The sequence below is a fragment of the Pistacia vera genome, unplaced genomic scaffold (assembly GCF_008641045.1).
Source record: "Pistacia vera cultivar Batoury unplaced genomic scaffold, PisVer_v2 Contig291, whole genome shotgun sequence".
Lineage (NCBI taxonomy): Eukaryota > Viridiplantae > Streptophyta > Magnoliopsida > Sapindales > Anacardiaceae > Pistacia > Pistacia vera.
The window spans coordinates 850,922-872,548 of NW_022196103.1; the positions used below are offsets into that span (position 1 = coordinate 850,922).

The window sequence follows — 21,627 nt, forward strand, 5'->3', positions numbered from 1 at the left end:
GATAGGAGAAGGGGCTTTCCGAGGTGCTTTTTTAAGTTATGGAAAACCATTTCAGAGTCCATTCAAACTTCTTGTTGCCCTAAGTATATTGAAAAATGAAAGCAGTATTGTTGCTCTTGATATAAAGCGACCAAGAGCCGTTATTCGCCCGTTAAGACTTTGAACGTGTTTTTGGTTGGTCGGACTGCTCATATCAAAGAGAGCTTGGATCTTTTCGGGTTGATTTCTATTCCCCTCTAGTCAACCATATACACTAGGAATTTCCTGAGGATCCCTGAATGAATATTTGAGAGGATTGATTTTCATTCTGTACCCTGGACATACCAAACATCTCAGCGAGATGTGCTTGTTGATTTGAAGCGACATACGACTTGACCAGCATGTCATCAACTAGACCTCTATTGATTTTCTGATTTTCTCAGAAACATTGGGTTACCAGCCGCGGGTATTTGTCCCAGTTTTTTCAGACCGAAGGGCATAACTTTAAGCAATACAGCCCTTGATCCATAACGAAGAGGTATGCTCTTCATCTGGTACGTACATCAGAATCTGATTATATCCCGAGTAGGCGTCCATAAAACTTAGTACTCGTGCCTGGAGGTGTATCGATGAGTTGGTCGATTCTCGCAAGGAAGTTGTCCTTTGGACATGCTTTATTAAGGTCGGTGAAGTCACACAGGTTCGCCATTTCCGTTGGGCTTCTTCACCAAGACTGGGTTGGCAACTTAGCTCGGGTAGAGTGCCTCTCGATGGACCTATTTAAGGAGTTATCTACCTCAACTTTCAAGGTGGCATACTGCTCGGAGTCCATTGCTCCCTTCTGAGGGTTGGCCCAATTATCCAATTAGCATTGTCTTTGTGCACAAGATATTGCCTCAGATAACATGTTACCTCAACGTCTGCAAAATCCAGGGACTGAAATGTAGTATTTTTGAAGTATTGTCCTTGACTAAAGTTAACTAAAATTATAAGGATGAAAAAGAGAATCCTCATAAGAGAGTTTGGAGATTTTGCTTTGAGATCGTTTTCCACACTGCTTAGCAAAGCCGTGGGCATGCATTTAATATCCCATGTCTTAATTGTTTAGGTAAAATTTGTAAGGTGTGACATACCACCTCGGTGAGGACTCCATGGCCCAATGGATAAGGCGCTGGTCTACGGAACCAGAGACTCTGGGTTCGATCCCCAGTGGAGTCGTATTATGCAAATATATTTATTTAACATTTTCTTTAATCTTTACACCGTTGATTTTGCATTCCAAATGTGTTGGAGGGATAAACTAATTGTTTATGCTCTAATCTTATGATTCGCTCTTAAGCAAAGCATCTACTGTCGTTCACGTTGGCTAAAGTTTTAAGAATAACAAACCACAAAGAATCGCATAAAATCTTTTAGAAAATTCAATAGCCTTCTGACATCCAATGAGATCACCAGATCCAAATCACGAAATCATTCTGTTTTATTCTTTCGATCGGATTGGTACAACCTGGACCCGTTTAAAATAACTCGCATGTGGGTTAATGAAAAATAAATTAATTAATAAACAAAATCTACCATTATTATGCATGTGTATGAAATAACATATATATGTATATATATAGTACAACAAAAAGCAGAACTGAATGTCGAACACAGGACATGGACAGCCTAAACGCAAAATGGATAGCTACGGTGGCCAGCATATGGATTCAGTGCAGCACCGGTGCATCATACACCTTTGCCATCTATTCTTCCACCCTTAAATCTACACAAGACTATGACCAATCTACGCTAGCCATAGTCTCAGTCTTCAAAGACATCGGAGCCAACGTCGGCATTCTCTCAGGCCTCCTCTACTCCTTCATCACACTCAAACACAATATCCGTTTCAAGTTTCTTCGCGGGCCATGGGAGGTCCACTTGGCCGGTTCTATCCTATGCTTCATCGGCTACTTCTTCATGTGGCTGTCAGTGGTAGGACTGACTCACAGACCACCGCTACAGTTGATGAGTTTGTATATGTTTATGGCGGCTCAAGCACAGACGTTTTTTAACACGGCTAATATTGTAACTGGTGTCATCAACTTCGGTGATTACAGCGGAACAATTGTGGGTATCTTGAAGGTATGTATACACAAATCTGTCACGTAATTAGTCTATATATTCTTGGGTTGTTTAAAATGGCCCTGCCCTCCTATATAAACATTCAACCAGTTCACACACGTGATCTGAAAGCAGAGACTTTGCTTCTATAATGTCAAGTCACAGGCTGTGGAAGATCTCTTTTGTCCTACACAGCCGAGCTTAATTACCACTTCAGTACTTACTCTTATGTCAGCTTTATCATATAGAATTTGATTAGTATAAGAATTTGAACATTTTGTTACCACTTCTCTTACTTTCGCGCTTTTGCATTGAACTTAATTTGATTAATTCTAGCTTCCTGGGGGCAGGGCTTTCTTGGTCTAAGTGGAGCAGTGCTAATCTAGTGTATGAAACCGTTGATGCGTGATTTTTACACCAACGAAACGCACGTGTGAAATACTGAGCTGGCCGAGAAGACACATGTGAATATAAGGAAATATAAGAGTAAATGCAATGGGGACAACTTTTAAAGTGGTTCGGATGCTAAGGTAGCAAGTCCTACGTCCACTGATGTTTATATTAATGATAAGGGTCAGGTTGAGTTAACGGACTGACATACATATGATAGTACAAGAGAGAGAGAGTGCTATATTATAGAGAGAGAGTGTGTAGCTAATCAAGAGTAAAAATGAGCGGATCCCTTGATTGGGAGAGGAGCTCTCTATTTATAGTGGGATACGTTGAGCTAATGATTACTGAATCTGTGAGTTGGTGGGATTAAGTATACAAATCCTTCTTTATGTCACATTGCCCACCTTCTAGAGTGATTTATGCGATTTGGAGCAGGGATTGGACACGTGGGATCACCACAGCTTCTGGCTGGTCTAGCACGCATCTACTGTTCTGACAGAAGCAGGCTGCCCCTTCCCTCACGTGACTCGACAGTGGGTGTACCCACGCTCTGACTTTTGCATGCTGATTAGACCTTACGTCAGCCCTATATTTTTCAAGCATAACAGAAGTTCCCTAGTTTTTAAGGTTTAAGGATCGAACCTTGGAAACTATAAGTCATGCCGCGATTGGATGATTTCTAGAAATTCTGGTGATTCCGACTTGTTTGAAAGTAGGTCAGGGTAGCACTTTTCGCTAACACGACCTCGCATGGTCATCGCTTGTTAAAGACGGGTGACTTGACTTCGTCAGGCGTTATCTGTTGTACTTTAGGTATGGGAGCATTTAATGAATCATTCTCTGCGCTGACAAACGTGTCCTGTGCATGATAAGTGCCAGCCAGGCGCATTAAATGCGTTGTATGCTAACACGTACCACTTTATTAGAACATTAAATGTGTGACATGCTGAAACGATAACCTTTATCACAACATTAAATGCAGACTGGGGCGTAATTAATGCTGAGAGAGAGAGAGTGCCGTCGCTTGAGTTTTTTAACGGAAAAGAAGAAGATTTGATTTTTCTTTAATCATGTTGCTCACTCTTCCTCACTGATCTGCGACACGTGATCGTGATCAAAGGTGAGAAAATTTGCTGCCCAAATGTCGTTTTGATTCTGAGAAAAACAAGCGTCGTTTCATGCACTATAAAAACTCAGATCTTTCTCAGGCAATGTCGCCACACTCGTCTTTTTCATAGAGAGCAAAAGATTTTCGCAAGCTTGGAACCTTTGTCTTCCAAACCAGCGTTTTTTTGATATTTGAAGCAGAAGCTATTTTCGTACTCCGAGAGGTAAGAATCTTTCTCTGTTTTTGTTTTCTTATTCTCCATAGTTGGTAAATGGCGTTAGTCTTTCGATAACTCATTGGAGACGTGACGCTCATGTCGGGTTCGAGCCATGAATGGCGGCTTGAATCATGCTGTTAGGGTTTTCTCTAGGTTTTAGGGAATTTGTTTCCTTCCATGTCATTGTACGGAACTGCATACGATGGCTAAATAACCCTCCTGCTTGTCACTTTTGCAGACCAGCAGAATGGACCCCTCAACGACTAGATCAGAGGAAAGAACCGGTTTGTCCTCACAGGATGCTCCAAGTGTCACTCCTAAGGTCTACTCGGTACTCAGCGGGGAAGAGCTTAAGAGAGTGACAAAGTAGTATGGTGTCGACGTGGAAGTTTTCTGCGATAGGACCCACTCATCTCGATACCAGTCAAGAGGGATGGCCGCGGTGGAGCTCAGCTGCTCGTATTACTTGAAAAAAAGCAAGGACAAGGATTCTTATTACTTGTCCAGGCTACCTACTATAGAAGCGGGGATACACAGTTACCCTAGCAATGCGGGGGCCTACGAAACAAAGTTTTTCTTCTTTCGTTACAATGGCCATTGCCGCTTTCAGGACCCGAGTATGTTCTTTTCCCTTGGTGAATTTATTAAATTTGAAGTGCACCCTTTTCCTAACGACCTGTTTCTTTCTGGCAGTTAACAAGTCGATCGACTTAGGGCTGCTCTTCGATCCGGACAGGATTGTAGCTTTCGGCTTCCTGCCCAAAGCTAGTCATGATGCGAAGAAGATCATGACAACCGCGAATCTACGGGAATACGGTTTCTTCAATGCAAGAGCGTCCTTAGAGCCCCCATTGCGTAAGTCTTGCTAACTGGGTCTTTTCTAGTCGTGCAATGAATTACTTTTGCTAACGATGCTTGCATGCAGCGACCATGCCTCCGAAGGAGTCAGAGCTGCCGCGACAAAGGTAATTCAATTTTCCGCGGGGAAGGACCACTGGGGCAACCGATGCTGCTCTTGCCGATCCCCCGGCTAAAGGTGCCACATCGGGCCCCCTGGTGGGACCTGCTGGGACTCAGAATCAACCTTTGGAGGACGCACCAATCCAACCCGTGAAGGCTTCCCAGCCATCGGCTGTTCACCCAAGGCTAAAGAAAACGGCTTAGCGAGCAAAGAAGAAGAGAAGGCAAATTCAGGTCGAAGTGTCAGAGACCGAATCCGAGGGTGATCAACAAGGGAGGTCATAGCCAGACGTCGAGAAGAGATCGGGTAAGGAATTGACGGGCAACACGACCTCTACCGAAGGCGCGAAGAAAGAAACCCCAGTGCTGGACTCGCTGGGGAACCTATCGGAGTAGCTACAGCTGATTCTCTACACTTTGCTGTAGTGCAGACTCTCAGAAGCATTCGACCAGCTTGTAGGTTTTAGCGACGTGGACCTACTGTCCATATTGCTCCAGCACTTAAGCAAGGTAAACGAACTGTTCTCGACGAGGACTTCCCTTAGTTCCTTTTGGTAAACTAACGCTATTTTTTCTTGTTCACAGGCCCTGCTTTCCATGCAACTGTTCCTAGGGAAGGTTCGGCTGGGAGCCGCAAAGGGGCAGGTCGCACTGAAGGAAGAGAACGCATAGCTCAAGCGAGGCCTGGAAGCCGCCGAAGCAGAAAAAGCAAAAAGAAACCTATCCTCTGAGTCGGCGAATCAGTACCTGAGAGAAAGAGACGCGACTCTTCGCACAGTGGACTTCCAAAAAGCCGAGCTTGAGAAGCATGGGGAGGAAATAAAAGAGCTTCAAAGGACCATAGCCAGACTCTCCAAGGAGGTCAGAAAGAAGGACTAGGAGCTCAAAGTGACCTCTTTGCGGGCTTGGCAAGCATAACAAGAGAAGGACGCCTTCGAGAAGCAAAGGCAAGCTCTTGAGGCCGAGCTCCAAGCAAGTCAGGGAAAAGTTGCTTTCCTGATCGAAGAGATGCAGAATTAGGCAGCGGAGGTCTAAGAGAATACTGCCGATTGGGCGATTGAGTCTATCTATGCCTTGTGACCAAAGAATCCGCTCCTTGATATGTCCGATCTCCCGGAGGACTGGTGGGAAACCCTCTTGTCAATGGCGTGACAGGATGATGAAGCGACAGCCGCCAAAAACTATGATCAGACAGAGGGTTTGGGACACGCCTCAGAAAAGCCCCCAACCGACCAACCTTAGGATGATGAGGTCAGTCCTCCAAGAGTCAGATTAGGGCTGACAGTTGTACCGTTTTGCCTGCTGTACTCTTCACATTAATGAAATGCATTTTGCTTTTACAATTTCTGTTCGCTTTATTATACATGAGTTTACATTCTGTCTACAATATTGGAACAAGTCTATGCGAACATGATAACACATTTATACAAACAAGATTACATGCGAAGACTGTTACAAGCGAACAGAATAATACTTTACAAAGATCAAAAATTAATTTAAAAGGAAAACTGCGTTCGAAATTACTGATAGTAAGGTCGAAGATGCTTAGCATTCCAAGCTCGGGGTACTTTGGAACCATTTAGTCTTTTGAGATGATAAGTCCCCAGTCTTATCACCTCGTCGATGTGGTATGGACCTTCGCAGCTCAGTCCTAACACTCCCGCACTTGGTTCCCTAGCACCAAGAAGAACTTCCTTTAATATAAGGTCGCCGACCTAGAAGTCTCTTCGTTTGACCTTAGAATTGAAGAACCTCTTCGCGTATTGTTGGTAGGCTATTATCCTTAGCGAAGCCTTGTTGCGATGTTCTTCAACAAGGTCTAGACTTTGTAGCATAAGTGCTTCATTGTCAGCTTTATTGTACAAGTCCCTCCGTAGCAAACTAGTTCCTACCTCCACAGGGATCATCGCTTCGCAGTCGTATACTAGCGAAAAAGGGGCTCCTGAGGTAGAGGTTCTCAGAGTTGTTCTATATGCCCATAGGACTTCTGGGAGGTCGTCAGCCCAATTCCCTTTGGCCTTGCCAAGTTTGGCTGGGAGGTCGTCAGCCCAATTCCCTTTGGCCTTGCCAAGTTTGGCTTTCAAAGTGTGCTTGATGGTTTTGTTGATATTTTTAACTTGACCATTCGCTTGCGGTCTTGTGACTGAAGCGAATTTTTTATGGAAGCCCAACTCGTTGCAAAACTGCTTGAACTCCTCGTTGTCGAACTGTTTTTCGTTATCTGAGATGAGGGTATGAGGAATTCCGTAGCGGCACACAATATTCTTGAAAACGAAGTCTTTGAGTTTCTTGGTTGTGATTGCGGCTAGCGGTTCGGCTTCCACCCATTTGGTGAAGTAATCTACCGCGATCACAGCATATTTGAATCCCTCTTTACCGATTGGCATGGGGCCGATGAGATTGATTCCCTACATGGAAAATGGCCAGGGGCTAGTCATTGTTATCAGTTCGTGGGAAGAAGCTCGCAGTATGTTCGTGAACCACTGACACTTGTCACATCTCTTGACAAAGTTGTAGGTGTCATTTTGGATTCGGGGCCAATTGTACCCCTGACAAACAACCTTGTTCGTAAGAGATCGTGCGGCAGTGTGATTACCACAGATCCTTTCATGTATTTCCCTCATGATGTAATCCGCTTCTTCGCTGGTTACACATCGGAGGAAAGGGGCGCTAAACCCTCGCCTGTACAGCTGGTCCCCGATGAGGATGTAACGAGCAGATTTTGTTTGCAGAACCCTTGCCTCGACCTTGTCGTCAAGCAAGATCCCATCCTTGAGGTATCAGAAAATGGGGGTCATCCAGGAATCGAATTTTGTTACATTCATGGCCTGTTTGATCTGGCTGATACTAAGGGCCTCGATGAATCGAACAGGAATTCTATTTGGTGCTTTTGAGTCCAACGATGAGGCTATCCTTGCTAGGGCGTTCGCCACAGAGTTGCTATCTTTGGGAATCTGAGTGATCACGAAGTGATTGAACGGCTCGAGTGCGGCCTTAGCTTTCTTCAGATAGCAGATCATATTTTCTTCCTTGGCTTGATACTCTCCTAAAATCTGGTTAACGACCAGCATGGAGTTGCTGTGTATGCTGATTATGGTTGCACCCATTTCTCTAGCCAACCGCAATCCAGCGAGCAGAGCTTCATACTCGGCCTCATGGTTGGTTGCCTTAAATCTGAACTGGAGAATGCCGTGAACGCGAGCCCTTTCAGGATTCAAAAGGAGAAGACTTGCACCAGTCCTCTTCTTGTTTGATGATCCGTCGTAGAGGCTCCAGGTTGATAGATTTTGAGTAGTTTCTTGGATAGCTTCGCTTGGCTGTTGCTCCGACTCACTTGGAAGATAGGAGAATTCTGAAATGAAGTCAGCAACAGCCTGCCCTTTGATAGTCGATCTTGGCTTGTACTTCAGATCGAACTGACTCAATTCCATGGCTCATTTAAGTAATTTACCTGATGCCTCTGGCTTCTTGAGGACTTGTCTGAACGGGTAATTAGTCATTACATGGATAGTATGGGTGTGGAAGTAAGGTCGCAGCTTTTTGTAAGCGATCAGCAAGGCATAGGCTAATCGTTCCATTTTCAGATACCATATCTCGGCATCCAACAGACGCTTGCTCATGTAGTATACTGGCCATTGGACCTTTTCCTCTTCCCGAACTAAGGCTGCATTGACCGCGAACTGAGAGACAGATAGGTACAGGAGTAGGATCTCTTACGGAAGAGGCTTGGACAGGAGAGGTGGCTTCCCTAGGTGTTCTTTTATACTTTGGAATGCCTGCTCGCACTCGAGAGTCTACTCGAACTTCTTATTGGCCTTCAGAACATTGAAGAATGGCAAACAGCGATCTGTTAGCCTCGATATGAAGCGACTCAGCGTCGCTATTCGCCCATTAAGGCTCGACCTGCTTTTTGCTGGTCGGGCTTTCCATATCGAAAAGAGCTTGAATTTTCTAGGGGTTGATTTCTATCCCTCGTTGGTTAACCATGTATCCTAGGAATTTTCCTGAGGATACTCTAAACGAACACTTGAGAGGATTCAACTTCATTCTGTATAGTCGGAGGATATCAAACATCTCAGCAAGATGCGCTATGTGATCTGAAGCGACATGGGATTTGACCAACATGTCATCTATATAGACCTCCATTGACTTACCGATCTGGTCGGAGAACATCTAGTTAACCAATCGCTGGTAGGTTGCGCCAGCATTCTTGAGGCTGAAGGGCATAACTCTGTAGCAGTATAGTCCCCGATCTGTAATAAAAGATGTACGCTCTTCGTCCAATGCATACATCAAAATTTGATTATATCCCGAGTATGCGTCCATAAAACTTAGCAGCTCGTGCCCCGAGGTGGCATCCATGAGCTGGTGGATTCTAGGCAGGGGGAAGCTATCTTTAGGGCAGGTTTTGTTGAGGTCGCTGAAGTCGACACAGGTTCGCCACTTGCCATTGGGCTTCTTTACCAGCACCGGGTTGGCAACCCAGGTCGAGTAGAGTGCTTCCCAGATGGACCCGTTTCAGAGGAGGTTATCCACCTCTAGCTTTAAGGTGGCATATCGCTCCGGATCCATCGCCCTTCTTTTTTGGTGAACTGGCTTGGCTTCGCTGTTGATGTTTAGCGCATGGTAGATGATATCAGGGCTGATCCCGATCATATCTACATGCGACCAGACAAACACATCGATATTTTCCTTGAGGAAGCTAATCAGCTCGGAGGCGAGCTGGGGGTTGAGATTGCTCCCAATTCTTAGCATTCAGCTTGGCTCACCTTGGTCGACCGATACTTCGGATAAATCGTCAACTGGCCCACTGGAAGGGCTTTCTTGGATTCGAGGATCCATATTATCCTCGGCTGGACCTGGCTGGGGCTCGATCCGATTGATCGCCATAGTCTTCCAGGGAATGCCACGCGAGATACCCTTCCCTTTGCACGCCATCTGCGCTGCTTTTATGTAACAGTTGCGAGATGCGCTAACTTCCTCTATCCCCGTCGGGGTGGGGAACTTCATCTTGAGATGGTGTACCGAAGTGACTGCCATGAAGTTTCTTAGTAGAGGTCGCCCCAGAATTCTATTAAAAGCAGATAGGCAATCCACTACCAAGAATTCAGTAACCTTGGTCACTTCGTCAAAGTCACCCAGCGTGACTGAAAGTTGGATCGTTCCTTTGGGGATCAGGTGGTCCCTTATAAAACCATGAAGAGGGATCGAGGCGGGCTTCAGGTTAGCCTCGTCCAAGTTCATTCTTTCGAAAGCGGTCTGGAACAGGATGTTCACAGCACTTCCATTCCACTAGCATCCTGCGGATGTTATGGTGCCCTATGAAGGGTGTGATCACAAGAGCGTCATCGTGGGGATGATGCAAATGGGTTGCATCCTTTTCGGAGAAGGTGATTGGCTCCTCCTTGCGAACCTTTTGTGGTCGCTGTAACATGCTCATCACACTGATTGGGTAGTGATAAGCCACGCGAGCATATCTTTCCTGGGCACCTTGCGTGTTCCTCGCGAGTTGCAGCCCTCCAAATATGATGTTGACACTGCAATATCCTTTGCGATGAAGATGCTTCTTTCCTTCATCCCCTTGACTTTTCTCTTGTGTGGGAGCAGAGTCATCAATATGCTCCTTGAAATGCCCGTTCTTGATGAGTTCTTCAATTGCCTGCTTGAGAGCTCAGTACTCATCGGTGTGATGCTCGTTATCCCAATGGAAGCGACAGTATTTCTTATTATTTCTAGCCAACGTAGGAGTTTTCATGGGCTCGGGCTCTCCGAGTAGGCTAGCTTCTTCTGATTTATCAAGAATAGCCGATACAGATGCATTCAGAGGTGTATATTGGTCTCTGTCGCGATCATGATGAGGGACGGGAGCATAGGACTTTTTGGGCTTATAGCGAGGTTTTTTTCCTTTGCGTTGGTCGTCAGCGGCCCCTCTACGATCAGCTTTTCTACTTTCCCCCAGACCTGACGTACTGCCTGAAGCGCCGGGGTCGCGACGGCGGAGTGCTGCTAATGAATTTTTAATCCGGAGGTACTTCTTCGCAAGGTTATAGAATCGGGTGAGGAAAACATCGTCCTCAGCCTGTAATTCTTTCCACATGTCAGTTTGTGGACGAACTCCTGCTATGATGAGAGTCCGAACAGACTCTTCGGAAGTATGAGCCACCTTGTTGAGTTCTCTGTGGAAACGGTCGATGTAGGACTGAGGGATTCATCCCTTTCTTGCCTTATATTGCTGAGGTAGCTCAAAGGCATCGAGAACTTTCGGTTCACTTGAAAATACCTTAGGAACGTCACGCTCATCTGAGGCCATGAACTAATCGATCACGCTGGGAGTGACCTGAACCACCGCTTGACATGAGAGGTTAAAGTCACTGCCAAACAACGACATTTTGCAAGATTTGAGACCTGGTGAAGCTCCATCAGGTCGTTAAATTCATATAAATGATCCGGTGGATCAGAATTTCCATCAAACGCCCGCATGTCAGGCATCCTGAATCTTGATAGGAGTGGAGTAGCTAGTACTTCAGGAGAGAAGGGGGACGCTGACGCGACCTGCCCTTGCTCATTTTGTTGAGCTCTTAGTCAGTCTAGAGCTCGTTGCAGCTCCTCAATTTGTGGCAATGGAGCCACTTAGGGATTGCTTTCACCCATGCGAGTTCGACCCTCGCGATTACGGTTGAGGAAAGTCTGGAAGTCGGGTTCCCCTTCGCCTTGGCTGGCGGTTACGGTCACTCTCGACACGCGCTGGCTAGAGCCGTGTGATGGCGATGAATGGTACGAGGTATTTTCACGACCTTCGCGGTGGTAAGAACCGCCCTGCGAAGTGTGGGACCCTCTTGCACGGTGACGATCAGGATCGTTTTGCTGGCGGTGATGGGAATCACCTCGCTCGGCACTTTTATATGGGTGTACTTGCGATGTGGCATGGGACAGCTCGGGCTACGTATTTTCACCGAGTCTCAACGAGATTAGTATTCTGCTTGGGACGCGGTCAGTGTTTGCTAGCCCTTTGAGCCCGTATGCCTAGTTTTTGCCACCTGCTTACCCTTTCGTCTACGCGCTGCAGTGCTCGCGGCATGGGCTATTTCCCTTTGCTGCGCTTTCGCGTAACTTGCAGGCGTTTTTTGCGGTTACACCGCCCCAGCTGATTTGGATGGCACGCCTTGGTCCAAACGGTCCAACCTTCATTTGATTGTCTGGAGAGTATTGTCGAACCTTTTCAGGTAGTTTCTAATGGTAGGGTCAAGTTGTGAACTTGATGGGATATCCCCTGCAGCATTTTGTGGAATTGAAGGTATTTTGGAAGAGGTGTCCCCCTGGGCTTGGGGGGTCCCCTCAGCACCCTGGTTGGTTTGCTTAGGTTCAGGTTGGCGAGCCATTTGCTGTTGTAGGACCAGTAAGTTAGAGATTCTCCTGATGAAGGATGAACACTAAATTAGCCCTCCGTCTAGCGCCAAACTATTGATGTGTGATTTTTACACCAACGAAACGCACGTGTGAAATGCTAAGCTGGCCCAGAAGACACACGTGAATATAAGGAAATATAAGAGTAAATGCAATGGGGACAACTTTTAAAGTGGTTCGGATACTAAGGTAGCAAGTCCTACATAAACTGATGTTTATATTAATGATAAGAGTCAGGTCACGTTAGCGGACTGACTTACAAATGATAGTACAAGAGAGAGAGTGTGCTATATTATAGAAAGAGAGTGCTATATTATAGAGAGAGAGTGTGTAGCTAATCAAGGTAAAAATGAGCGGATCCCTTGATTGGGAGAGAAGCTCTCTATTTATAGTGGGATACGTTGAGCTAATGATTACTGAATCTGTGAGTTGGTGGGATTAAGTGTACAAATCTTTCTTTATGTCACATTGCCCACCTTCTAGAGTGATTTACGTGATTTGGAGCAGGGATTGGACACGTGGGATCACCACAGCTTCTTGCTGGTCTGGCGCGCACCTACTGTTCTGACAGAAGCAGGCTGCCTCTTCACTCACGTGACTCGGCAGTGGGTGTACCCATGCTCTGACTTTTGCATGCTGACTGGACCTTACGTCAGCCCTATATTTTTCAGGCATAACAAAAACTATATGCAAGTGCAATCCGAGCACTTACCTTCTGATTCTTGCACTGTTGCCAACTTTTGTTTCCTTTTCGCTCATGTGTCTAGTAAGCATCAATCAGACAAACTGAGTTCATGATAAGAAGCACTTGAATGCTTTCTCTGTAGTTGTTCTCACCTTGGCTGCCTATATTATGATAATTATAATTATGGAGAACATCTTTAGTTTTCCATTTTGGGCTCACATCAGTACATTCATTATTCTGGTGCTTATACTTGCCCATCCTTTGAAAATTGCAATCACAGCCCAGAGGGAGAATACAAAGAGATTTGCACAAACATTTTATGCGGAGAGGAGTCCATTCGTGGACTGCCCTCACCCTGGGACAGCAACATCCCCCAGCTTTTCAACAGAACAAGATTCTTTAGCGTATCATGAGCTGCCTGGTGATGCATCTGAAGTGAAGCATGTTTCTTGTGATAGAAAATTTCCAGTTGAAGAAGACATGAATCTCTTGCAAGCAATCGGCACTGGAAACTTCTGGCTGTTGTTCATTGCCATGATATGCAGAATGGGCTCTGGGATGGCCACAATAAATAATCTCAGTCAAATAGGAGAGTCTCTTGGTTACACAACGATTGAAACAAATTCTCTAGTCTCTTTATGGAGTATATGGAATTTTCTTGGCCGTTTCGGAGCCGGGTACATTTCAGATATATTCCTGCATAGAAATGGGTGGGCAAGGCCATTTTTCACTGCACTTACTCTAGCAACAATGTGCATTGGTCATATAGTTATTGGTTCCGGCATTCCTAAAACCCTGTATGTGGGTACAATTATAGTGGGTGTTTGCTATGGTTCCCAGTGGTCATTAATGCCAACAATAAGTTCAGAATTGTTTGGTGTTGGGCATATGGGAACTATATTCAACACCATAGGCATAGCAAGTCCTGTTGGATCTTATATTTTCTCTGTAATAGTAATAGGATATTTTTACGACAAAGTGGCAAATGGTGAAAACGACTCTTGCTATGGCGCACATTGCTTCATGTTATCTTTTCTTATCATGGCATCTGTTGCTTTCCTTGGATGTCTTGTTGCCTTCCTGTTGTTCTTTAGGACAAGAAGGTTCTATAACCAAGTAGTTTTCAGAAGGTTGCAACATTCTTCAAGAACATGAAAAGTAGCTGGGAGATAATATTGGCCAATAAGGTGGATTGGTATTTTGTGCACAAATGAATTGGAAAAATAAAAAGGAATTCTAGATCTATAATGTTGACTGCTGAGTTTCAGTTTATACATAAAAAGGTATTTGTCTTTAAAATTGTGGAGGGAGAGTGAAATAGGCTAAATTTCTATAAGTATGTGTTCTTGCGGTTGTATCGTATAAATTTACCTTAATTTTATTTAGAATGTTAACAATATGATTAACACTTGGGCAAAGCTTCACTAGGGGTCAGGTTGATTCAAGTTTTAATATTGAATAATGTGGTGATGTGGCTTGTGTTTGTGCCACGGTGGAGTCAATTAAAAACTGGGAGAGTCAAAGGGGTCCAAGCGACACCGTTTTATGATGAGCTAAAAATGGTTTTGTCTACTCATTTGATGCAGCCCTCCTCTTTTACACAGATTTCTCCTCTCTAACTGTTTCATTCCAGAATGTTCTAATAGGAGACGAAATCTGTTGCTCATCTACGGCTGGATCTTCTTGGGGTTCCAAGTGGAGGTTGATCCTGGAAGGTGACTGATGTATAAATTGATTCCATTTGATATGGATTTGTAGCAAGGGGAAAAGGGAAGAAAGCTAGGGTTTCTTCGGGTTGTATTCTTCTTTGCTCAATCTGTTTCTTTCTTTGTTCAATACTCTGTAAATTGTTCTCTTGACTGTGATAGTAATGACATCCTATTTGAGCCTTGAAGAGTGGATGTAGGCTACCCAGCCGAACCACAATAATTCCTTGTGTTGATCTTTATCTCTTTACTTGATCTGCTGTTTATTAATGCTTGATGATTCAGAGATCTTAATATGTGATTACTTTGTTGTTTGGATATTGGTTGTTATTCAGAGATCTTAATCTGTGATTACTTTGTTGGTTTGGAGATTGGTTGTTAACCAAAGATCTTAATCTGTGATTATCATCTTGTTATACTATTGATTAGTTAGCCTTAGATCTGTAATATGTGATAACTTAGGACAAAAACTTGACAAATAACATAGAAGATGAGATAGAAAAATGATAAAAGAAGATCACCGAAAATCTTTTAAAAACAGTCAAAAAAATTAGAAAAGCAAATTATATTATATTTTCCGACATCAAATAGGATCACCAGATCCAATTCCAAATCAGTCAGCTTTATTCTTTCTGATGATGATTCTTGTACACCAAATGGAGAGCCTAAACTCGAAGTGGATAGCAACGATGGCCAGCATATGGATTCTATGCAGCAACAGTGCATCCTATACCGTCTCAGTCTTTAAAGATATCGGTACCAACATGGGTATTCTCTCAGGCCTCCTCTACTCCGTCACATTTAAACACAATATGGACCATGGGTGGTCTATGTGGTTGGTGCTATCCTCTGTTTCATCGGGTACTTCTTCATGTGGGTCTTAGTGGTGGGACTGATTCACAAACCTCCGTTGTCGTTGATGTGCTTCGTTATGTTTATGGCGACTCAAACCCCGGCATTTTTTTAGCACAGTTGATGTTGTGACTAGGGGTGTAGCTGAGCCGAGCCGTTCGAGAATGGCTCGGGCTCGGCTCGAGAAAAGCCTGAGTTTAGCTCGGCTTGATTCGACTCGAGCTCGAGCTCGAGCTCAAGCTGCTCAAGTGCCTTTTCGAGCCGAGCCCAAGCCACCCAATGCTCGGCTCGATAGGCTCATGAGCCTCCATGGCTCGAAAGGGTATGAGTGTAAGTTTTTTAAATATAAGGTGTAAGTTTTTCAAGTATAAGGGTGTCTATGTAATTTATTATTTTACATATAAATTGTTTATTCTAAAAACCCTAACACATTTTTCATCACAACCGCACTTCTTCTCCTTTCTTTTCTGTTTTCTTTTCTTCTCCTTTCCATCACAGCCGCACTTCTTCTCCTTTCTTTTCTCTTTCCTTTTTCTTGTCATTTCCTTCTTCTTTCCCTTTCCCTTTCCTTTCTCTTTCCTTCTTCTTTCCTTTAGCTCTTCTACCTCAAATCTATGGCATTACAAATCTTGTCTCACTCTCCCTTCTCCAACCTGCTTTTTCTTCTTCAAAAATGAGGCTGTTGCTTTTACATTATCATTAAGGTTTTGAAGAATCTAGTGGGTTGGCTTTAGATTGTTTTTTTTTTTTTTTTTAAGATTATTGGTGGGTGGGTTGCATTGAATTAAAGCCTGTTAAACAAGCTGAGCTCGAGCCGAGCTTTGAGCTCAGCAAATCTCGAGCCGAGCTTCGAGCTTGGTTTCCAGAGCTCGTCGAACCTGAAAGATTCAGCATGCATGAAGAGTGGTGGAGATGGAGAATGAAAGCATGAAAGCATGGATTAAAAAAAAAGGGTTTACATGCAAATCTTGGATATGAGATTATACCTACTCCTTTGCTTTGGATTGATGAAGATTAGCTTCAAAAAGATGGAACCTCCACACTTTAACACTACCTTGAGAGGATTAGAGAGTGGCCGTGGCTAGGGAGAGAGAGCTTTTAGTTTGTGTTTGAGTGAACAAGTGAATAATGAACAAAAATGCAACCTTTTGCACTTATATATACTTGGGCTATTTTGCAATTATTTATTTTTCACTTCCAAGCCCAATAAAAACTTATTTTATAAAGGGACCCCACGAATNATGTTTTGCAGGACCTAGGTGAGGACACTGTCGGATGGATGTCAGCGTTCGAGAAGAAGCGGTTACACTGTCCCTTATGTTTTTGATGACTTTTGTATATGTTATACATTTTATGTAAAAATGTATATGTTTGTAGAATATATATATATCTATGTTTAATAAAAGGAAATTTTGGGCCCAATTTCTTTATATTTTTTCATATGTATTTTATTATGAGAATTTGAGTAGTAGTGACTATTACAGAAGAAGAATATGAAAACTTTATCACATTTAAAATTATAAAATACTAATAAGTAGAAAACAAATAACTCCCAAGTATTGGTTGAAGTTTGGGTATTTTTATGAGTATATATCTAAATTTATCATTTTAAAAAACTGTCAAAACCGCTGGAAAATAAACTCCTAAGCACAAGTTAAGTGTTTTAAAAACCATTACTAAAAACCCCTCGACGCCGCTATGGAAGTTTACCCTCAAAACTGCTACGGTGGTTTACCCTCATTACCGCGACCATGAAACTCCCAAGAGGATAAATTCAAAAACCTTTACGTTTAGTTTTAAAAATGTTGTATTACTGAAAATGTTTTATTTATGAAAAGATAAATAACTTTAAAAATTATTAGAAAAATTTTAGGAAAATGTGTTTGGTTAGGTTGAAATAAATTGATGGGTATGTTATATTAATATGTTTAGTTGAGAGGAATAAATTGATAAATATATTATATAGATTACTAAACCATTTTTTAAATATTAATATAATATTATTTTTTAAATAATTTCTTTTAACCATTTATATTTGAGATTTTGCTAAAACACCCCAAACATATAAAAGTTTAATTTCTAAAAAAATCACCCCCACCCACCCCAAGCCACTGCCAACCGCCACCACCACCGCCAACCGCGCGTCAACAATCACCGTAGTGGCGCACAATCGATCGAACCTGGCCAGTCATGCACCGATATGACCGTTTATGGCCAAATCAATAGTCGTTAACAGCTAGATTCATCGATCTAGCCATTTCCGACCATTGATCTAACAAGAAACAACAAGATTGATGCACAATCGACTAGATCAAATCGATCGTGCGTCGTTTCAACGACCGCCGACAATGGCTAACGATAGCCTGCAATGGCTGGCCAACGACCAATGGTAGTCTTAGATGGCTTGCAATTTATTTTAAATATAAAAACATTATTGTCCAAAAACTTAACTAATTAGGGGTAGAATTGTAATGACATGTTCATGTAAATTAATTTCAAAATAAAAGCATTGTTGTCCAAAAATTTTAATAATTAAGAGTAAAATTATAACAAAATTAATATTACCAAATAATCTTAAAATATTTAAGAAAATTGAGATAATCAGACTTTCACCTATACAACCAATAATTAATATTACTCGAATCTTATATTACTTAAAAACTAAACGTGATAATTTAAATAATATAAGATTAATTAAAATAATTTAAGTAACTACCTCATTGATGGAGAATTACCCCCAACTAAACACACCCCATAAGGTTTTCTATTACATATATCACGTTGATTGATATATTGATTTTAATCTTAATCAAGTTGACAACTCACTCTCCATCTTCAACGTTTTGAGAAGTGAGGCTTCCGGTACAGAAGTACATAGAATGATGATTGATGAATGAAGCTACTTTGAGTGACAACGGATCTTGTTTAGACTTCGAGTTCATTTATATGTAAAATTCAGTTTCATAAAGTTAGTAAAATGGCGAGAGTATCTTTACGCAGATTTAATCAAAAGGAAAATTTTCATTGATGGCAGGTAAACTTTAATACGGTACAAAAGTAATGGAACCCTTAAGCCCCCAACAGACCCTAACATTTCACATTCTGTTAACTTACTGCTCAAAATGGACAAAACACCCCTGCTCACAAACTTAGCTCTAAGCAACATGGAAGGAATGGTAGTGGGGGCTGCGGCATCATACCTTGATAAAGCTGAATCTGCAATGTGAATCTCTTCGGCCAATAAATATTTCTTCAGGAAGTCGATTGCTTAAGAATCCCATGTTCGTCGATAACAAAAGTATATTTCAGTCAAAATCACAAACAGATTTCACCTGTTTTGAAGACCCTCGATCGCCTTTTTCCACTGCCACGCTCTCTGTTTTGCGTCTTCAAACGACATGACCTTCTTTGGCTGAATCATTACATAATCATGAATCAGAAATTAAACAAAGGGAAAAAGCCAAACAAATGAAACTCTAGTCGCGGAGAGAAATCGCTTAAATTCATTAACTCCTATTTAAGTTTTGTGTAATTACAAGTAGCATCAGGCATTATGCAATTCCAAACTTTATAATTCATATGTTGAAGGAAAGTTCCTCAACAATCGTAGAGTATCACTATGGTTCACCACAAGGACTACATCAACAATTTAGGGAAGATAACTTCAAAGGTATGAAACTGAGAATTTTTAGAGGGAATAAGGATAATACCGTGCAAATCTTGAAATGTGATGGACTTGTTACTTGGATATTGAGGTCGTTCGAATTGTCAGACCAAATTATGTTTCCCTTTACCACAAGCTTTGAAGGGTCCACATAGATCAATTTTGGCTTGTTGGTGAGAATAAGCTGAACCTTCTTACTTGTTAGTTTCTGTAATTTCTTCACCATTGAGATCATAAGAACGGATTCACCCGGATCCAAAAATTGTTGCCTGTTATCATGATTAATAGACAAATCAATATGTATTCATTTGCAAAGAAAAAGAACACCATGGAATCTGAATATTCATTTGCCAAGTTAACTAGAAGGTAAGTGTAAGGCATCATTAATTGATATAGCATCCAACAAAGTTAATGGCAACGAAGTCCGATCACTGGCTTTGATTATGTTTTAACTTCCAAGTTCCATACCAGGTGACAAGAGAAACCAAAAATATTTAAGAACAATAATCTCCAGCAGTTTGAAGCTAAAAGACTTTGAATACAAAAGAATTACTAATCTCTTTAACAAAAAATATAGTTAAAAATATAGTAATGGGACATCAGAAAAATTGTTCCAAATACCATTTTGAGTCGAAGGAGTCAATTGAAGCAAGCCGAGTTATATGAGATACGTCACATGATGATGAGGCACCACCACTCCCATCATTTGCTTTTGCTGAACCATCCCCAATGTGAGAAGGGTTCCATGAAGAATCGTTAACATCATCACAATCACCCGAATGAGCCTAAAAGATAAAAAGACACGGTTACATGATATCAGAACTGTCAACAATAGGCAACACCAAGGATGCCAGTAACCATTCGATAACAATTTAAATCAGACTACACCGTAAAGCACAATAGAAGTTTACCATTGGTTCTAAAGCAAGTTTTGGAGGGATTAGCCCCCTTATATTCTTCCAGTCAACTCCCTTGAAGAAAGGATGCATCTTCAGTACAGCATAACCATCAGGCCCAGCACCCGGTCTTCTGCTTGGGTCTATATCCTGTGTCACAATTAAGTGGGTCCAAATAAAGACTTCCTAAAGAAAAATCATGATAGACATCCTATCACCACAGATCAAGATTTTTCAAGGAAAGAAAATTATATGACAACATGTTTTTTCCCTTGGTCAATTTCTTATCATATGTGTGTTTCTCTGGGGTCTAAACAATGTCTAATATGCAAGCACAACAGACTCCCATCCGACAGGGAAAAGTGAAAACTCCATAAAAATATCTTGCCTTTCGGCAGTTAATGTTTAGGCCAATGACTCTTTAAGGGAGAAAGACCAAAACTAAATATGTTCTGAACTTAGCTTTTTGGGTTCATGCTGTGTAGTATCTTCTGTTTATGTCAAAAATCAACACCTGTTTCAGAGGTTGGCTTCAATAAAAAGCGAAATCAAATGAAATTTATTGGCACTATCAAACTTCTATACTTTGGAGAAGCTATTACTGATCAGTATCAGATATTTTACCCTATAATAATTTCATTTCCATGCTTTGTATGAAAAACGGTTTTTGAATCCATCCTTTTATGCTTTCTTCTCCATTTCCACCACTCTTCATGCATGCATGCTGTTCTATCAATGTCCGCCCAAGTAGAAGGGTTAATGACGTTGTACGCTCTAGCATTTGTGTTCTTATGATTATAGTGACACTTTTTGGTAATTGATGAAGAAAAGGCAAGCGAGAAGAAAAAAGAATTTAAGTTTTAGACAAATTTCTATTTTAGGAATTTGTAACTGAGAATATTTGTTTTCCTTTACTTTGAGTTGTATTAGGAAAGACGAATTGATTTAAGATTTTATTTAGAGTTAAAATAAGAGAATAAATTAAATTGGTGGAGTCTTATTAGGATTTGAAACATGAATCCTAATAGAAAAAGAATTTCCTATTCTACCTATAAATAGCGGGGTTAGAATCAATTCAAGGTTATGAGAGAAGTCACTAAAGAAGGGAGAATGTAAGAAACACAAGATGTGAGAAGGGGTATTAATTAAATACTATAGGAACATGATGTCCGCCTAAGTAGAAGGGTTAGTGATATATGTTGTATGCTCTACCATGTGTTCTTAAGATTATAGTACAACTATCTCATCTATGGAAGTAGGCAAATTATTATGCCGAACCACGTAAAATATTATATTTCTGTGTGGTTGATAATATTTGCATATGTTGCTGTTCTTTATATTAATTTTTTACTCCTCCCATTTTTAACATGATATCAATGCATATTCTAATTTTTAATATTTTCTCAGGTTTAGACATATTTCTATATTGGTAATTAGCCCTTTTTTGGTTGAATACAATTTTGCATGGGCAAAAAAGAACCATTTAAAATAAGTAACAAGTTTCAACGAAATTCAATTTGCTACAATAGAATCATATTTCGTAATCAAAATTAGATTTTGTAATCACGAATGAGGAATTCTCAAAGATTAAATATTTGATTTAATGCAAGTTAACAACTTTCTCACACGCCTTTTTCTTTTTGAGCCGCATAAATTAAAG

The 21,627-nt window shown here is 41.8% G+C and overlaps 1 protein-coding gene, 1 non-coding gene and 1 pseudogene across 2 annotated transcripts; 2 read left to right on the top strand and 1 right to left on the bottom strand.

The window, feature by feature from the left end:
* The first annotated feature begins 1,124 nt into the window (after positions 1–1,124).
* On the top strand, positions 1,125–1,197 carry TRNAR-ACG. The gene has a single exon. It is a non-coding gene; the product is annotated as a tRNA-Arg (tRNA).
* Positions 1,198–1,638: 441 nt separating this feature from the next.
* Positions 1,639–14,004, top strand: LOC116134717 (annotated as a pseudogene).
* Positions 14,005–18,408: 4,404 nt separating this feature from the next.
* On the bottom strand, positions 18,409–20,571 carry LOC116134800 (3-phosphoinositide-dependent protein kinase 2-like). Its single transcript, XM_031420447.1, has 4 exons — positions 19,983–20,571; positions 19,693–19,856; positions 19,118–19,340; positions 18,409–18,819 (listed from the first exon to the last, which is right to left on the bottom strand). Exons 1-4 carry the CDS (start codon positions 20,058–20,060, stop codon positions 18,736–18,738), a joined length of 549 nt encoding a protein of 182 aa, XP_031276307.1. The 5' UTR covers positions 20,061–20,571; the 3' UTR covers positions 18,409–18,735.
* Between the last annotated feature and the right edge of the window lie 1,056 nt (positions 20,572–21,627).